At 36.7% G+C, this 16,702-nt stretch overlaps 1 protein-coding gene and 1 long non-coding RNA gene across 3 annotated transcripts; one reads left to right on the top strand and one right to left on the bottom strand.

The window, feature by feature from the left end:
- Positions 1–1,204: 1,204 nt before the first annotated feature.
- ptp4a1 (protein tyrosine phosphatase 4A1) lies at positions 1,205–15,039 on the bottom strand. Of its 2 annotated transcripts, none has more exons than XM_044340692.1 (8): positions 14,948–15,039; positions 14,556–14,614; positions 12,665–12,831; positions 8,748–9,467; positions 8,326–8,418; positions 4,994–5,124; positions 3,662–3,736; positions 1,205–2,539 (listed from the first exon to the last, which is right to left on the bottom strand). In XM_044340692.1, exons 4-8 carry the CDS (start codon positions 8,850–8,852, stop codon positions 2,422–2,424), a joined length of 522 nt encoding a protein of 173 aa, XP_044196627.1. In that variant the 5' UTR covers positions 8,853–9,467; positions 12,665–12,831; positions 14,556–14,614; positions 14,948–15,039; the 3' UTR covers positions 1,205–2,421. The 2 variants fall into 2 exon arrangements, with proteins under 2 accessions (XP_044196627.1, XP_044196635.1); XM_044340700.1 differs by having other exon boundaries at positions 8,748–9,464.
- LOC122973580 lies at positions 11,084–12,664 on the top strand. Its single transcript, XR_006400090.1, has 2 exons — positions 11,084–12,245; positions 12,334–12,664. It is a non-coding gene; the product is annotated as an uncharacterized LOC122973580 (long non-coding RNA).
- Positions 15,040–16,702: the final 1,663 nt, after the last annotated feature.

Raw genomic sequence — 16,702 nt, 5'->3', positions numbered from 1 at the left:
CCTGTATTTATACACTGGGTTATGTCATCAGTGATGTCACTGGGTTAGACCAAGTATAGGGGGATTTATGTTATTTCATTAAATGTTTGGTTTAGTATTGATATGATTCGTACTTGTTTTGGCTCAGGCTGAGGTATAATGCTGTGGATGTGTTTTGTGTAAACAATGTTGACTGATACAAGTAGCATTGTTATATGCCAGATGGTGTAAGGGAAAGGACACCCCTGCAATAAATATGGTTCTGCCTGATAGATTGGAAACCCTATTTAAGGGGAGAGGGCAGAAATTAAAGGATGACGGTGTAGCTGTGTGCACGTGATCATGCCTTAGTTTGCTTTATCTTGAGTTAAGCTAGTTAACTTTGATTTTTGTTTGTGTTAATTTCAACTTTTTCTTTGTCTTTTGGTTCACTGGACTGAATAATCAGTTTTTACTCATTCAACAAGAGTCTGAATCTGCCTCCAACCACCTTCCTAGCAACTATAGTCAGGCTTCCTCACAAAGATCAATCTCCCTTTTCTATCACTGAGGTTAAACATACAATATGTGATTTCAGCCGCTAGGCGTCTCAATCAAAACAATAACAAAAGACGGAGTGTGATGACGGTGTGAAGTAGCAAGGGCTCATGGGAGTTGTTGTCTTTGTTGTTAAATAACCAGTTTCACAAACACAGCGCCGCCGTATGCATCTTGTGTGTGTTTACTCTTTGGTAGAGGAGGTATGACGCCATTGACATGCGACCAAATGAAACGGTCCGTTACTTTGATTAAATTACAGATTTCTCTGGGTTTGAAAATTGTTGGAAACATTTGAGATAATGTAAGTACACAACTCAACAACATATATAACATAGGTCTAGTTGTTTTTAGACATTTTAATGTGGAATAATTACATATTATAGCTTTAAGGATAATTCAAAAAAATAATAAAAATACCTCCCTTTCTATTTCACTAAGGACACCAGAAACTGTATCCAGGTGAAAAACAATTACATTATGTGTTAGATTAATCTACAAAACACTTTTATATTCTGGGAAAAAACTCCTCAAAACTAAAATTTTTTTCTCTAAATAATGAATTAATTTACTTCTTGTCTCTTGTAAGAAAAACACAGTTTTATTCTGTGCTGTTTATTTTGTAAAATATAACAAAAGAAACAGATAAACAGGTAAAACAGTGAAAATAACCACCCGTTACAGTTCATAGTTTTTCAGTGTATCATTTTAATGTACTCTCACAAGTTGGTGAACAGGTACAACTTTGTCGCTCACGGTACTAAATCACACATCCATTGATAGTATAAATAGCCAACCTAATAATAATAGTACACATTTTCAAATACATAAAATCATCAAGTATCCAAGTCTTAAGTTACAGACATCAAATAAAAAGGCATACAAAATATCGCAGACGTTGGAAGTCCAGTTTGAAGCAAAAAAAAAAGAAAAAAAAAAACAAACTGAAAAAAAAAAAAAAAAAAAAAAAAAAAAAAATCACATTTTGGACATGGCAGTTAATTAGTAAACAGAAGGTTTGATAGAGAACAGAAAAAGTACGAGTTCCTAGACTTTCAATTGACAAATATTGCAACAATTAAGCATTTTTATATTAAAAAATAGTTACTGAAAGGAGATAAGTGTGTAAGACTTCCTGCACAAGACAAAGGCAACGATTGTTGTTGTTTTTTTTTTTTTTTTTTTTGTTCCGAGTAGAAAAATGAAACACCTTTTCCAAATGCCAGCGGGAGTCGACTCCCGCCTCGATTGCCTTTGTTTCCACTTCGATTGTAAGGCATTTATGGATGAACCATCTGATTTGAAGGAAGGCATACCTCTTTCTAGTCAGTCTTGAAACGGAACCCTAAAATTGAACGGGGTACATAATTGCTCACATGAAATCAAAATTTTTTTTGTTTGTTTGTTTTTTTTTTTTAGCACATTCTCAGGCAATGTAAACGCACTGGCCAATCAAATCTTTGGGATGCGTTTTGAAGAAAAACAATTACTCCGACATCTTGACGCTTACAATGATACACGACTCAGCGCTGCCCTTCCCAATTTCTTTTTTTTGTTTTTGTTTTTTGTTTTTTTTTAACGGGCACATGAAGAGAAAACACGGTGATTCCGGTTCACACAACTCTTGTTTTTCCTTTTTTTGTTATTAATTTTTTTGACACTTCATTTTGAACCTGGAGAGGGAAGGGGACAGTAGAGTTACCAAGCATGGTTTTCCAAAGAAAAATACTTCAACACAATGACTAAGAAAAACAAGCCTGCCAGGTAATAAGCTAGCGAGGTTAAATTGAACTCGTCAGTTGTGTGTGTGTGTGTGTGTGTGTGTGTGTGTGTGTGTGTGTGTGTGTGTGTGTTGGGGGGTGGGTTGGGGTGGTTGGGGGGGTTGGCGTGGCTCAGGGTTTGGCTCTACTGGATGCAGCAGTTATTGCGATGGCCGTTGGAATCTTTGAAGCGCAGACGCATCTTTGGACGATATTTCTCCAGGTAGAACAGCTGCTTACTGTTGAACGCTCCTCGACGCTTCCTGAGAGGAAACAACAGGAGATGAAAATCAGCTCAATTTAACAAACATTTAATATTAAATTTACAGAACAAGTCTTTATTCTTTTAGAGATGCCGCTGGGACAAAATCACAAGCTCACGCACCAAGTTATCCAACTTATGAGCCATTTTCTTCAACATATTCAGGGTTGAGCGATATGATTGTGTATGAAGTTGTCGACCATGCTATCATTGTTTACTTACATATCAGGACAAAAAATACTGTTTATAAACTGGTAGCTATTCATTCAACATCTTTAAATGTATTTGACCATATTGGATTTTAAAAGACTTTTTAGTTATATGACTTAAGTAATTAAATTTGTCGGGTAAAAAACGGACATTCCTGTGTAGTTATTTTATCCATATCATCCTCTCCTCATTATAACATGCAGCCAGTTCAAATAAAATGCCAAAATATTGTCATTTTTAACTCTCTAAGAAAATCCAGATTATTTCAAAGCAAAGCAATGAGACCTGTGGACATTTTAATCAATGACACATCACTACCTCAACTTCCTGCTATTTAATCACTAACTGATATCTCAGTCATGGCTGATCCATCCCTCCCTGCAATATGACTCACCAACGAAGCAGGATGATCTCAAAATTAGTGTCTAACTGATACATATTGTTGATATTATCAGCTGATTTTGGCATATTTGTATATTTAAGCCAGTAAGGAACAAGAAACTGCTGCATATAAATAAAGATAAAGTATATTAGAGGTTGTTTAGAAACCATCACATAGTTTGAGAGAACTGAAGTTTGTTTTTCGAACGGTAAAATGTCCAACTGACTACATATCTTAGTGACAATGAACTAATAAATCATTAATAACAACATTTATGTGTTTGTTGAAAAAGCAAACGATATGTCTGATACTAATTACTGAAATATCAATATGGTTGGGGCTCCCATTAAGGCTGCATGTCTCCTTCTTACATCACTTCCTGTCATCTCTTAAATACCCCAAAAATCATTAACTAAGGAAATAAAATCATCACTGTTATAAACCAAAATAATCTCGCATCAGTTTCACTGTGAGATGAAGAATCACCAGGTAAACATAACGTTGATCTGAGAATATGACATGTTGACTTACTGTCGAATGAACTGGACAGCATCTTCATATTTCATCCCACATTCAATCAAGGCGAGCGCGACCAGAACAGGAGCTCTGCGAGGAAAACACATTGTTTTTATTAAAAAAAATACTCAGTTCAGTGATTTGTTTGGGTTTCGTCTCGTCCGGTTTCAGAAAGACTTTCATGAATCAGCAAAAAACAAAAACATGTGAAGGCGACCTCCGTATCTGTGACTGAGCAGAAGTAATTAAAGGCTGAATGTGAACGAGAGCTTTGTCTGTACGAGGACTTAATTAAAGAGTTCAGGGAGACGACGCTCGGCTATTTTGGAAACTCAGCAGACGGCATGAAAACAACCTCTCTGGTGTCTGAGAGTGACGTCATGTAGGAACAACTATACAGTAAAAAATAAAGATTAAATCTATCAGAAAATTAATCTGCAGCTGTTTTGATAATTGATTAAATGTTTCTGTGATTTTTCAAGCAAAAATACCAAAAATTTGATGGTTCAAGCTTCTCAAATGTGAAGATTTGCTGTTTTTCTTTTAAATATATGAAAGTAAATTGAATATTTTTAACATTTCAGACCGTTAGTCAGACAAAACACACAACATGAAGACATCATCAGGGGCGTTTTTTTAACATTTCATAGACTTAATTAATCAATAATATAAATAACTGATTGTAGCTCTACATCTGTCTTAATTTGTATCAGTTATTTATAACTATGACTCATTGAAGAACAGATAATCTGTCAATACCAACATCTTATCTACGTCTGGTCGAGCTTTATCTCGCTCATATTTCTTTGACCTTGTTTTATTATGTTGTTGTTGTTTTTGTTGTTGTGTTTTTATTTAACTTTGTGACACTTATTGTCTCGCTTGTAATAAGAGATCATGTATCTCAAGAGACTTCCTGGTTAAATAAAAATACATGTAGTTACCACAGTCTTTAAGACATCAAAATGAGATAATGTAAAGGCTTCTAATAACTGCATCAAGCTGTTTATTGTATCATTACAATTAGTGTGTCTGTGTTTTTGATTAATCAATTAATTGTTTAATGTATTTAATGTCTGAAATCTACAAATTACAATTTTCCAGAGTCATAGGAAATATATTAAATTTACAACAATATAAAGCAAAGAAAAGCAACAGCTAGTGAATATGAGCAGCTGGAACCAGCAAAGGTTTGGACTTTTAAATGATAAATGACCAATAAAATGACTAAAACTGCAGTACAGAACACGTGTCACATCCCCGCCAGCAGAGATCACATGTCAAATATAAAATGCTGCCGCTTGATAAGAACATAATACTTTAATCTTAACGACGGCGAGAGCTCACCTCCCCAGCCCCGCCACACAGTGGACAGCGATGCAGCAGCCGGGCTCCTCCCTGAACTTCAGCTTCAGCAGGTTCAGCCAATCGTCAACGATCTGGTTGGAGGGAGGAGCGCCGTCGTCGAACGGCCAATCCTGGAGGAGAAGAGGGAGAGAGAGAGAGGGAAATGACATCATTGGCCCAGTTTCTTGGAAACCAAAACAAAAGAAGTGTGAGGGCTGAACCCGGCTGCAGGGAAAGAAAAATGTTGTTGTAGGGGGAGGGACGCTTGTAGGCTGGTTGTTTTTCCATCTGTATCTTCATTTGACATTTCATTTTATTTCTCTTAGTGGATACACATTTATGAAAAGGTAGAGATAGAAAAAGTTGATGTGAAATACAAAACTATCTGTTCATACGTCATTAAATTTAGTACAAAATGCTGCTGAGGGAGGAAAAAAGCTGCTGGATGACACTTTATTTAATTTGCACTGTAACACTTTATCACTAAATTGACAGAAATTTGTTTATTATATATAAAACCAAACATTTGCTGGTTTCAGCTTCTTTTTTTATTACTTTTTAATATTTTTTATCAATTTATATTGTTGTATTATACATCTTTCTGCTCCCTCTATACACAGCACTTTACAAAGCCTTTTATCTTTACTATTACTATTACTACTATTATTATTATTATTATTATTATTACTATTATTATTATTATTACTATTATTATTATTACTACTACTACTACTACTACTACTATTATTATTATTATTATTATTGTTACTATTATTATTATTATTATTATTATCCCAATCAAAGTGTTTCTAATGTATGCCGTATCTAATAGGCACATTTTTGGATGAACCAAAAACCCAAGTACCACCCACTAGTTGCACCTTTCTAGTTAATGGACCAAATATGGCGTCACCCATGTCCCCTTGCCTCTGTTAACCTTGGACAACGATTGGCCTGAAGTCACATGACCATATATCCAAGCCATCTTTGTAGATGTCCCATCGGCTGATATGTGTCTGGATGTATATGATTGGTCGTCTTTTACATATATTTTTTTATACCTTTTTTCATACCCAACTTACTTTATTTAAATGTTGTTTGTGATGTGTTTTATGACGACCCTGATGAAGCCGAAACGCGTCGGTCAACTAAGTGTTGCTGGAGTTCTCATCTTCCTGGTTTCAGCTTTGCTTTTATAAAATGAAACATCTTTCCATTTTAGACTGTTGTTGGAACAAAGCCTACACTTTTAAGATGTCAGCCTGAGCTCTGGAAAATTGAGGTTACTGCTTTTTTTTTTTTTTACTATTTTGTGGCATTTTAAACACCAAACAGTCAATACAAGAAATCATCAACAGATTAAATACACTAATTTATAAATGCCTCATCACCTAATTGATCTTTAAGCAAAGAAACGTGTTTTTTGAAGTGTTTGGGAAGGACTGTGATGATTTCAACTCTTTGGGACAAACAGTAAATGGTGAAAATGATAAACAGTGTGCATTCAGATCACAGGACTGGAGTAGCCAGCCGGCGGGAAAAAGTAGCTACCTGATTGTAAACATGTAGTGAATTATTGTAAAGGAGAATTAGGCTTCACACAGTCTGTAAACCGCTATTAAAGGCCCCATGACATGAAAAATACATTTTCCCAGTTTTAATTCTGTGTTAAATGTTCATTTATCTCTTGTTATTTGCCACATACGTGTCAGAAAATCAGTATCTGAGTATTCATAAATCTGTATTTTCTCTCCTTGTAAATGGTTTCAAATGTTTGATGACTCATCCTGCACTCAGGGACGTTAACAAAAAGTTCATCCAATCAAACGTGACTTTGGGGCGAGAAGCTGGCCGCCACACCGGTCATATAAAACCACACCTTTTACCGTCTGTGGGTCGTAGAAGCTACCAGAGCGATATGGAGAGAGACAGGAAGAGATGTGTGTTTGGATATCAGCGGGCAGAAACTGTTTTCATTTCCAGAACAATGTGGCAGAGGTCTAATTCATTCATCTCTCCCTCGTCATCCTCCTGATTTAATAACAGGTTTGGTTGAGTGTGGAGCCAACAGTTCTCTGTAGCTACGTATTGCGCTACACTCTGTAAGCCCCGCCCAATTTTTTAGCGGTCCAATCAAATGTGAAAGATTTGATTTAAATCCCTCTTGTAACTGTTCTCCACTCAAATATTCCTTTCACTGGGAAATACGTCACAGTACAGAAGCTAAAGATGCTTTAACTTCTGTTTGACTGATCAGAACTCCTGTAATTAAGAATCATTAGACCTTATTGATTATGTTTTATTCATTTAAAACTTTCTGGTTTAAATAAATCGAATCACGCTCAGAGGTTTGTAGGTTTGAACCATAGACTGTATAAAAGTATGGACGTAGCTACCGTGACGTCACCCGTTGGTTTCTGAAGAGCGGTTTTGAAGCTCAAAGTGAGTCGCTCCAGCCGTAGTCGCCATCTTGGCAGTGCATGATGCTGTCTAACTCCCAGCCAATCAAAAATGGGCAAAGAGGCGGGCCGAATGGCTGAAACAAGCCACCTAGCGGCTGGCAGACCTGTCACTCCTTCATTATGCATAACTTTACGGCTTAATAAAATTTAAATGGGTGAGTTATAAAAAAATTCACCCCCCGTACAGTTGTCATGAAAGAGGAAATTAGCTACAGAGACCTAAACCGTTTTTTGTACCAGGCTGTAAACATGTTTATTTCTGCTGTAAAGTTGGGCATTTTAACATGGGGGTCTATGGGGATTGACTCACTTTTGAAGCCTCAAGTGGCCGTTCAAGGAACTGCAGTTTTTGGCACTTCCGCATTGGCTTCATTTTACAGCCCCGGTGGTCGCCGCTTGACTTTCACTCCGTATCATAAAAACGCTTGGTCGTGAAGAAGTTGTAAAATACATCTGGTTGCCAATTTATTGGGACGTACTATGGATTTGTTAATGGTTAATTGTGGATTAGTGTTTTGTGAGGTTTTGCAAAGACTGCTAATATTGTCAACATGTCTAAGAAACAGCGGGGGTGAGTATTCCTTCATAGCTAGCATAAACTTCATCAGCTAGCTAACAGTCTTCAATTACGCTTAAAATATCCAAAACTTTCAAATACATGTTTAATACATATATACATATTTTTCACCCTTTACGGGCCTAAGATGAAAGAAGCTATAAATTGCCTAGGGGTACATATTTTTACATATGCGTTTATAATGCATCTACTAATGGGTCTCTCTCTTTTAAAGCCTCAAGTGGCCATTCAAGGAACTGCAGTTTTTGGCTTCATTTTACAGCCCCGGAGGTTGCCGCTTGGTTTGGACTCACCAGAACCTGGATTCCCTCTTTCACCACCAGGGTGGCGTCATAGGTGGCCTCACAAACTCTCACGACGGTGGTGACTCCATATTTCTTCAACTCCTATAAAAAATACATCACAGGATTTATATGAACAAAAGAAATACGTAAAAGGAGGTATTACAATGAAAGTAGGCGGCCAATAAAAATATACTGAACTGCTCTAATTATCCAACTCTGGAATTAACTGAGGTTTGTCTTCCAGTTTCTGTCATCTAACTCAAACTTGAGACACGTTTTCAGATATTTCGTTATCTCCTTTTTACTCAAAATATTTCCGAACAAATTATCTTTATCCTTATGTTCCCTAAATCCCAGTTCTAGAAACCAACTACTTTAAATTGTAAATGAAATCTGACTAAATGAGATATCATTTAACTGATGAGGCTCACCTCGATGAACTTGTTCAGGGTGGCGTTGGTGGGATTGTGGGTAATGAGGAACCTCATGTTTTTGTAGGTGATCTCCACAGGGGCCGGTCTGTTCATACGAGCCATTGTGACAACGTAAAAAATAAAACTTAACAAAACCAGAATGTCTTCCACAGAGTAAAAACACTAATGTAAACACTTAGTTAAACCCGGAGGGAATGTCAAACAAAAAAAAAGGTCCAATGAGCTTCCAGACACCCAGAAACAGAAATCCTTCGTTCTTCTTCCGAGGTTGGCGTAAATAAAAAATAAAAAAAAATATGAAGGCTGCGACAGGCGATGGGGGAAATGTGGGGGGAGTTGGCGGCCGAAAAAGGGGCGGACAATCAGAAAAAAAAAACAAAAAACAAAACTCAGAACCCTCTCCTTTAGAATAAAACAAAAGAAAAGGAAGAAAAAAAAAAACAAGGCTGGTTCCACCTTGATTCTGGCCAGGCGGAAGCCGACGAGGGCAGTGTGCAGCGGGTGGAGTTACCCCATCCAGGCCGAGTTGTCGCTGGTTCTGGGAGGCGTCCCGGTCCTGCCAACTTTTCGGGGGTCCCTCCTGTGGCTCAAGTGCGTCGGATCGATGGTGAGTTTGGCTGTTCACTCGTCTGCATAGGCGGCGTGCTGAGCCTGGCAGTAGTCCCCACTGCCCTTCAGAAACTCCATAAATGTGTGACCCAGAACACCACAGAACTGCTGCAGGACACAGAGGGAAGGGGGGGGGGGAGGGGGAGGGGGACACGAAGAAGAAGAAGAAGAAGAAGAAGAGGAGGCTTTTTAAAAAAAATACACAAAACACAAGGACACAGAGAGCTTCTGTTGGATTCTGGTGTGTCTTGAATGCATCACAGGTGCTCTTTGATTTGAGATTCTTGCTTTTAAAAGTATGTTTCACTCTGAAAAACAACTAAACTGCTACTAGTGATTACAGCTGATTGACAGAATATTATAACCTGTTTCTTAAATGTGAGTATTTTCTAGTTTCTTTAGTCCTTTATGACAGTAAACTATCTTTAAGTTGTGGACTAGGTTGCATCTTGGGCGTTGGGAAACCCCAATTTCTGACAAGAAAGACCAAAACACTAATTGATTAATCAAGAAAATAATCAACAGATGAACTGATAATGAAAGTAAGTGTTAGTTGCAGCCCTACTGGTGACGTTCTTTGTCTTTATAGTTAAAGTTTTGTTTGTTACCTTACATAACTGGCCAAAGTTTGATGGCAGAAAATCCAAAGCACCAAACACTAAATGTTGGGTTTCATTTAATTGATGTTAAAGGTGATATATCAACCAAAAATGACTGCATATTTGCTTGATTTTCCTTCATTGTAAAGCATTATAAATGGAAAACATTAGACTGTTAATCCAGCACGTTGGACTCTCTCTGACATTTTACAGAACAAAGGATTAACTGAAAACACAACAACAGATTCGACAGTAACCACAAATATCCGTTCAGTTGCTGCCCTACTTAAACTGCTGATATTGGAAATTTTTTAATCTTCCAACCTTCTCTGTTGTTGACGTTTCAGTATTGTCACACTGTGGCATCATACACACCCCAGACTCCATCTGCACATTTCACCCATGTGGAGTAATATCTTTTACAGCCCGACGTCGGCATTAATACTAATACTGCATCCAGAGTCTTGTATTCTCTTGCCTCAGAGTCAAACCCCAGTGGATTATTTCCAGAGCTCCCATTTTACACCAAATTTAAAGAAGAAAATTCAATCTTTATCTTTAAGAGTTTCCTGCAGACACCATCCAATTATGCCACACACAAGATATAAGGCAGAATAATAGAAAAAAATTTCTTTACATTCAAATACATTGAAATCAAGCCTTAAAAAGCAACTTTTTCCAGACAAAGAAAATGAAATCAAACAAAGATAAATATTTAAAGTTATATCCACGTGTTAGTGTATCGTTCAGTCTATGAGTTGCCAGAAAATTGTGAAAATGTATTTTATAATTTCCAACAGCTCAAGGAAATGTATTAAAAATGTTCTGTTTTGTCCGACCAACAGTCCAAAACCCACAGATATTCACTTTACTGCCATATATCACACACAAAAGCAGCAAATCTTTAAATTTGAGAAGCTGGAACTAGAGCTGCAACGATTAGTCGACTGATAGAAAATTAACCGGAAACTATCGTGATAATCGAATAATGGGGTTTTTTAACTTCTCAAATGTGATTTAATGTTTTTCTTTGTCACACGTGACGTTGAAGGGAATGTCTTTGGGTTTTTGACTGTTGTTTGGACAAAATGAGACATTTAAAGACATTATCTTTGACTCTGGGAAATAATAACAGGTATTTTTCACTATTTTCTGACATTTTATGAACAAACTGATAGAAGAGATTTCAGCAGCGTTTCACTTTATTTTGACGTTTTCAGTCTATCTGACCTTCATGAAAGCAACATGACATTTTACTGACAAAATGATTAACTGAGAAAATAATCAGCAGATGAACTGACAGCTGAAAATAATCGTTAGCTGCCGTCTTAGCTGGAACTTGAGAATTGTTGGCGTTTTACTTTGAAATCTGAGAATTTTACTTTGAAAAGCGACTGAAAACGATTATTCAATTATCAAAATGGTTGCCAATTAATTTCCTGTCGATCGACTAACTGATTAATCGTTGCAGCTCTAACATGGTGTTGGACAAGGTTGATCAAGACTGTGAGGTGTGATGTCCATACTGAACAGGTGAAGATGAGAGAGTCTCCACCAAAATGTCAGATATGATGATTCACAGGAAGACAGCAGGAAAAGGCAAAAAAAAAAAAGGAAATCTACCTGCCAGTGTGTTATATAAACTTGGACTGCAGCACTGTGTAATATCCTTACTAATGGCTGCCAGTTTACAATAGGAAGAAGGATGTGTCATTCCTGACATCTCGGTCACATCTCTGAAGGCTGAACTCAAACATGAGGCCTTCAGCTGGGCTTTAACATCCACTCTGTTATTATCTTCACCATCACCATCATAAATCTGACTCACAAATTGGTTTCACTGCCATTTAACTTTAACTTTTACTGCCTCACATGGAAAAGACCTGAATGTCCCTCCATTTAGTGGGAATATTTCTCTCCAGCTTGTGCTCCAAATACTAAAGCTAAGCTGTTAAAGTATGCTTTGTTAATCCGGCATTTCCCTGCTGAAAGACAGCATTTGATAGGAAATGTTGCATGCTAGCTAAAAGTAAGCGGTTAAATGACTAAGTAGGAGGTGATATAACTTGAGAAGGAAAAGAAGAGGCATGAAACATTAAAAATAATAGTCTTTTTAACAGGAGACATGTTGTTGCATTTCATGACAAGGCTGTAAAGTGTCCTTTGTGTGAGCAGACTGGGCGCCATCATATAGCGTTAGAGGCCTATAGAGGAGCTGTGAGATGGACAGACTGTTACACGCTGCTTCCAGGTGACAAATACGACGCCTGGTTAAAGCAGCAGACAGGTAGTTTATGTCAGAAAACACACATGAAATGTCATTTAAATGTTTGGCTTGTTTTACAATAAAAAAATACGTCGATTATATCCGACAGAAACTTCGAGTGACTAAGCCAGGACCAGCCCCGAGCTGCGCAGCCGTCAACCGCTTCCTCACCATGACGAACATTTCATCAAAACCTTTTCACGACGCTTTAATAACCGCCAAAACACCAGTTCAGTCGATTCGTGTTACAGTAAAAGTGTTAAATTAAATGTTAAGCGTCAGAGTCGCGGTGATGTGGAGCCGGTTTTTCGCTGAGCAGGCCGTGATTTCACCGAAGGAAAGGCCAGCTGGTTACGATTTACAACTACAACACAAGCCGAAGAGGAGACAAACGGAAACAAAATGGCAGCAGTGTTAAATAAAAATAACATGTTACTTACTGGGATATGCTTACTCATTGAAGATTGTAGCTTAATCATACAGCCGGTCCCCAGAAAAAGGTAAAGATATGAAACGGTTCTCCACCATACAGTCCGGTGCTGTTTCTCCGAGCGGAGCCGAAATCTCCCGAAGTGACGGGACGAAGAGCCGCCACATCCTGTTAGAACTTTCAAAATAAAAGACCCGTATCTGTTACTAGGCAGAAGAAATTTCAGATCCTTTACTGCAGTAAAAGTACTAATACTGCAATGTAAAAACAAGTAAAAGTCCTACATGAAAAATCCTACTGCAGTAAAAGTAGTGGTTTGGTCCCTCTGACTGATTTATATATTATATATTATTATACATTACATCATTAGATTATTAATAGTGAAGCAGCATGTTACTGTTGTAGCTGCTGGAGGTGGAACTAGTTTCAACTACTTTATATACGGTTAGCTAGTTTAGTCCAGTGGTTCCCAACCTAGGGGTCCGGCCCCTTCAAAGGGTCACCAGATAAATCTGAAGTGTCGTGAGATGATTAATGGGAGAGGAGAGAAGAAAAAACATATTCTGATACACAAATCTGTTTTCAGTTTTTGGACAGGTCTAGGCTGCACTCTTTAATTTACAGAGACCCAACATTCCCCCATGAGCAAGCACTTGGCGACAGCGGCAAGGAAACACTCCCCTTTAACGGGAAGAAACCTCAAGCAGAACTGGACTCTAGTTGGGCGGCCATCTGCTTTGATTGGTTGGGTTGAGAGAAAAAGAGGAAGGGAGAGGGAGAGAGAGAGACACAGGGAAGCATAATAACAACAAAAATGATGATAATAATAATAGAGATATGACTAGTAATCTTTTGGTTTTACACTGTTGGTTGGACAAAATAAGGAATTCCAAGATGTCACCATAGGCTCTGAACAACGGTTACAGACATTCTTTTTGCACTATCTTCTGACATTTCATTGACCAAATCAAAATAATGATAATCATTAAATGTTGTAGCTAGCTAGCTGGACACCAAGGTTACCCACTCTGATAATTCTGGAAATTTAATAGGGTTTAATGACTTGAAGAGGAATTTAAATTAAATATTTATTAGACAAAATATCTTGAAACTGGATAGTTTTTGTGCCAAAAGACTAAATAAATTTAAACATAATTAGACAGTTGGCTGTTTTCAAATACTCAGAAAATTCTACAGAGTTTGGTCGGTGTCAAAAATGTAGGTGTTTACTTGTTCCTACAAAACATTTAAGTGTTTAATTAGATATTAGAAGAACCTCTACCTCCTTCAGAAAACATTGACCAAACACCAAAAAGACTTTAATGACTTTTTCTTAATATTTGGATTTTTTATGTTTAATTATTATTATTATGTTAACTTTTAAGTTATATTTTCTTTAATTTCAATTCCCTACATGATGGCAACTGCTTTCTTCTCATTGCCAGCCAGCTTGATGGAACAAAGATCCTGAAAGTAGTCACACTGAAATATATCGAGTATGAAAATAAAGAAAACAGAATATAAGATGCCAGTCATGGGTACATTTTTAAATGCACAGTAGAATGTAAAGTCCCCCAGGTTGCTAAAACACAGAAATGCTCCCCCAAATTAATTTGTTCTGCCTCATTATCAGCATGTCAGTCAGTAAAACACTTTGAATTGCAATAATCTTTATGAAAGGTGCTTTACAAATAATATTTGATTGATTGATGGACCTCAGTGTCCTCAATGATAGCTACAGGTCGCCCTGAGAGCTGTTATAAATATGCAAACATCTATTCCTTCCTCATTTTAACAAGATTTTAAAAACATCATCCCATTTTGAGGCCATTGTGGTGAATAACATACTACTGCATTAAAGATAAAATCCTTTCTTATCTCCTTCAGTCATCTGTTCTTACCTTTAACCGCACACATTCGAGTCTCTTCAACCTGTTTCTTGAGGTTACACGTGAATTTTCTGAAATCACAGAGATACATGTGAACTGGCATCACAAAATCTTCCAATATCAGCAATATGTTGTGTCGAGTGTACAGAACTTTACTCCTGAGAAATACTGAGAACGTTTCCTCTCAACAACACTATAATATATACATTATATGTGCGTCTTTTATATGTAGTTTTGTGACATATTTAAGTATTTTTACATGTTTTTGTTCTTTTATTCCTTGCAAGCATTTGTGTTCCCATGAGCAACACGCCTTCAGCACTATTTTGAAGGGAAACCTGATTAACTTCCTGCTTTTTCTACATTCAATTGTTTTGAACTTGATGCAGCTTTTGAAACCCCACCCTGAAAATGTGAGGTGTTCTGTCCAGACATCTCTCTGCCTCCATGCCGCTGCTGCTGCTGCTGCTGCTGCTGCACAGGTCAGGTGGTGACTGCTGCTCCTTCTCCTGGGACACATGTGGAAAGACACCATCAGAAAACATCCAGAATAATAAAGATATGACAAATCAGCTGTTATTATACCTACAAAATGGACTTTTCCATAAGTCACTGCATCCACTTTGGCCAATCATAATTTTACACTGATTGAATATGAAGAAATTGTGATAAAAGAGTTGTATTTTTCACAGTTTAAAGGGTCAGTTCACCATAAAAAGAGAAGAAATAAAAATATTTACCTCTAGTGGTATCTAGCCATGCATCCACCCTGCGTAAATTTTTGGAAAGACACGACACTGTTGAGTTTTTCAGTTGCCATTTTTAAATGCTTTTAGCAATGGGCAGGGACAAAATGGATAAACTCTTTTATGTGTATTTTATATCATTATATTTATTATATCACAGTAAAAAATAACTGAGAAACAGTTAGAATGATAAAACAGAAATGTAAATTAAGATATAAATAAAATTAATAGATGAATAAATATAAACAGATAGATAATAAATGAAACAAAATACATACATAAAAAATGTAATTAAATACAAAACATAAAATACATGAATTAAAAATAAAATAATAGAAATGTTTGCTTTGGCTAATCCAGCAAATGCAATACCTGACAAATCATGGTACCTCCAAAAATCATATAAAAATCCAATATTATTATTAAAATATTTGATTGTAGATAAGTTTAAATTGTCTCACAGTATATATGATCATATTGCTCCAGCTTGCTTTCAGCACTACAAATAAATCCACCTCCATCTGTAGTGGGAAAGTGGAAAAAGTAGCAACTAAAAAAAAAAAACTCTCTGCACAGATAAAAACCACATGTGCCTTTATAAGCCATCCTTTGTTAGGATTGTATGTTTTACATAACCGCTGTTTACATTTAGGTTTACATCATTAACCAGCTCATTAAAGTTCATGCTGAGAAGTTGTCAAGCTGATTTCTGAGATGACTGAGTCCTCATTAAATTCAATGAATCGGGTCATTTGGTGCTTTAGTTCTCTAGTCATCAGAGTCTAAAACTGAGTCTTCAATGTTGAAGTCGGAGTTAGATAAAGACCAGATATCAGCCTGTAGCAGAACAACTGGAGTACAGAAAAAGAGGAAAGTATCAGAAGTAGTAGAAGTATATGTGGTAGTATTAGTTGTAATATAAATGTAGCAGTATCAGTAGCAACAGATGCAGAAGTAGTGACCATTGCTAAATAGTACAGTATATATGAAAGCATTTAAGCCATTTGAAAACCACAATTATGTTGGTACCTTTTTCTAATAACACATATTTTAGTGTTTATAAGTTGTAACTAATGGCTTTATTGATGGTTAATAAATCATTCATCAATGACAGGCTGATAGATCAACAGTAATCCATCAAATAAAGGCAACTTTGAGGTTGTAAAACAATTATTTTATATACAGGTATGTCACTTCCGATGTACTTTCAAATACCTTTCAAGACGTTTCCTGCAAAGAACCTTGTAATTTGGTTCTAATTTTAGGGAAAATAGAGATTGTTTGAATTTTTACACTCCAGTTTAATAATTACAGTTAAGTACATAACCTAGAGGTCAGCCGAGTATGCAAAAATGCAAAGATTTGTCTACAAACAAGCACACAATTCAACATATATAAGACAATAAAGTTACC

This window comes from Thunnus albacares, chromosome 3 (genome assembly GCF_914725855.1).
Source record: "Thunnus albacares chromosome 3, fThuAlb1.1, whole genome shotgun sequence".
Classification (NCBI taxonomy): Eukaryota; Metazoa; Chordata; class Actinopteri; order Scombriformes; family Scombridae; genus Thunnus; species Thunnus albacares.
Note: the sequence above shows the minus strand (reverse complement) of the source record. Positions and strands in the feature narration are given on the sequence as shown.

Coding starts and splice junctions, on each gene's coding strand:
- ptp4a1 (XM_044340692.1), bottom strand. CDS start 8,852: ATGGCTCGTATGAACAGACCGGCCCCTGTGGAGATCACCTACAAAAAC. Junction 8,419..8,747: donor CCCTGAACAAGTTCATCGAG/GTGAGCCTCATC, acceptor TATTTTTTATAG/GAGTTGAAGAAATATGGAGT. Junction 2,540..3,661: donor GCTGTCCAGTTCATTCGACA/GTAAGTCAACAT, acceptor GTTTCCTCTCAG/GAAGCGTCGAGGAGCGTTCA.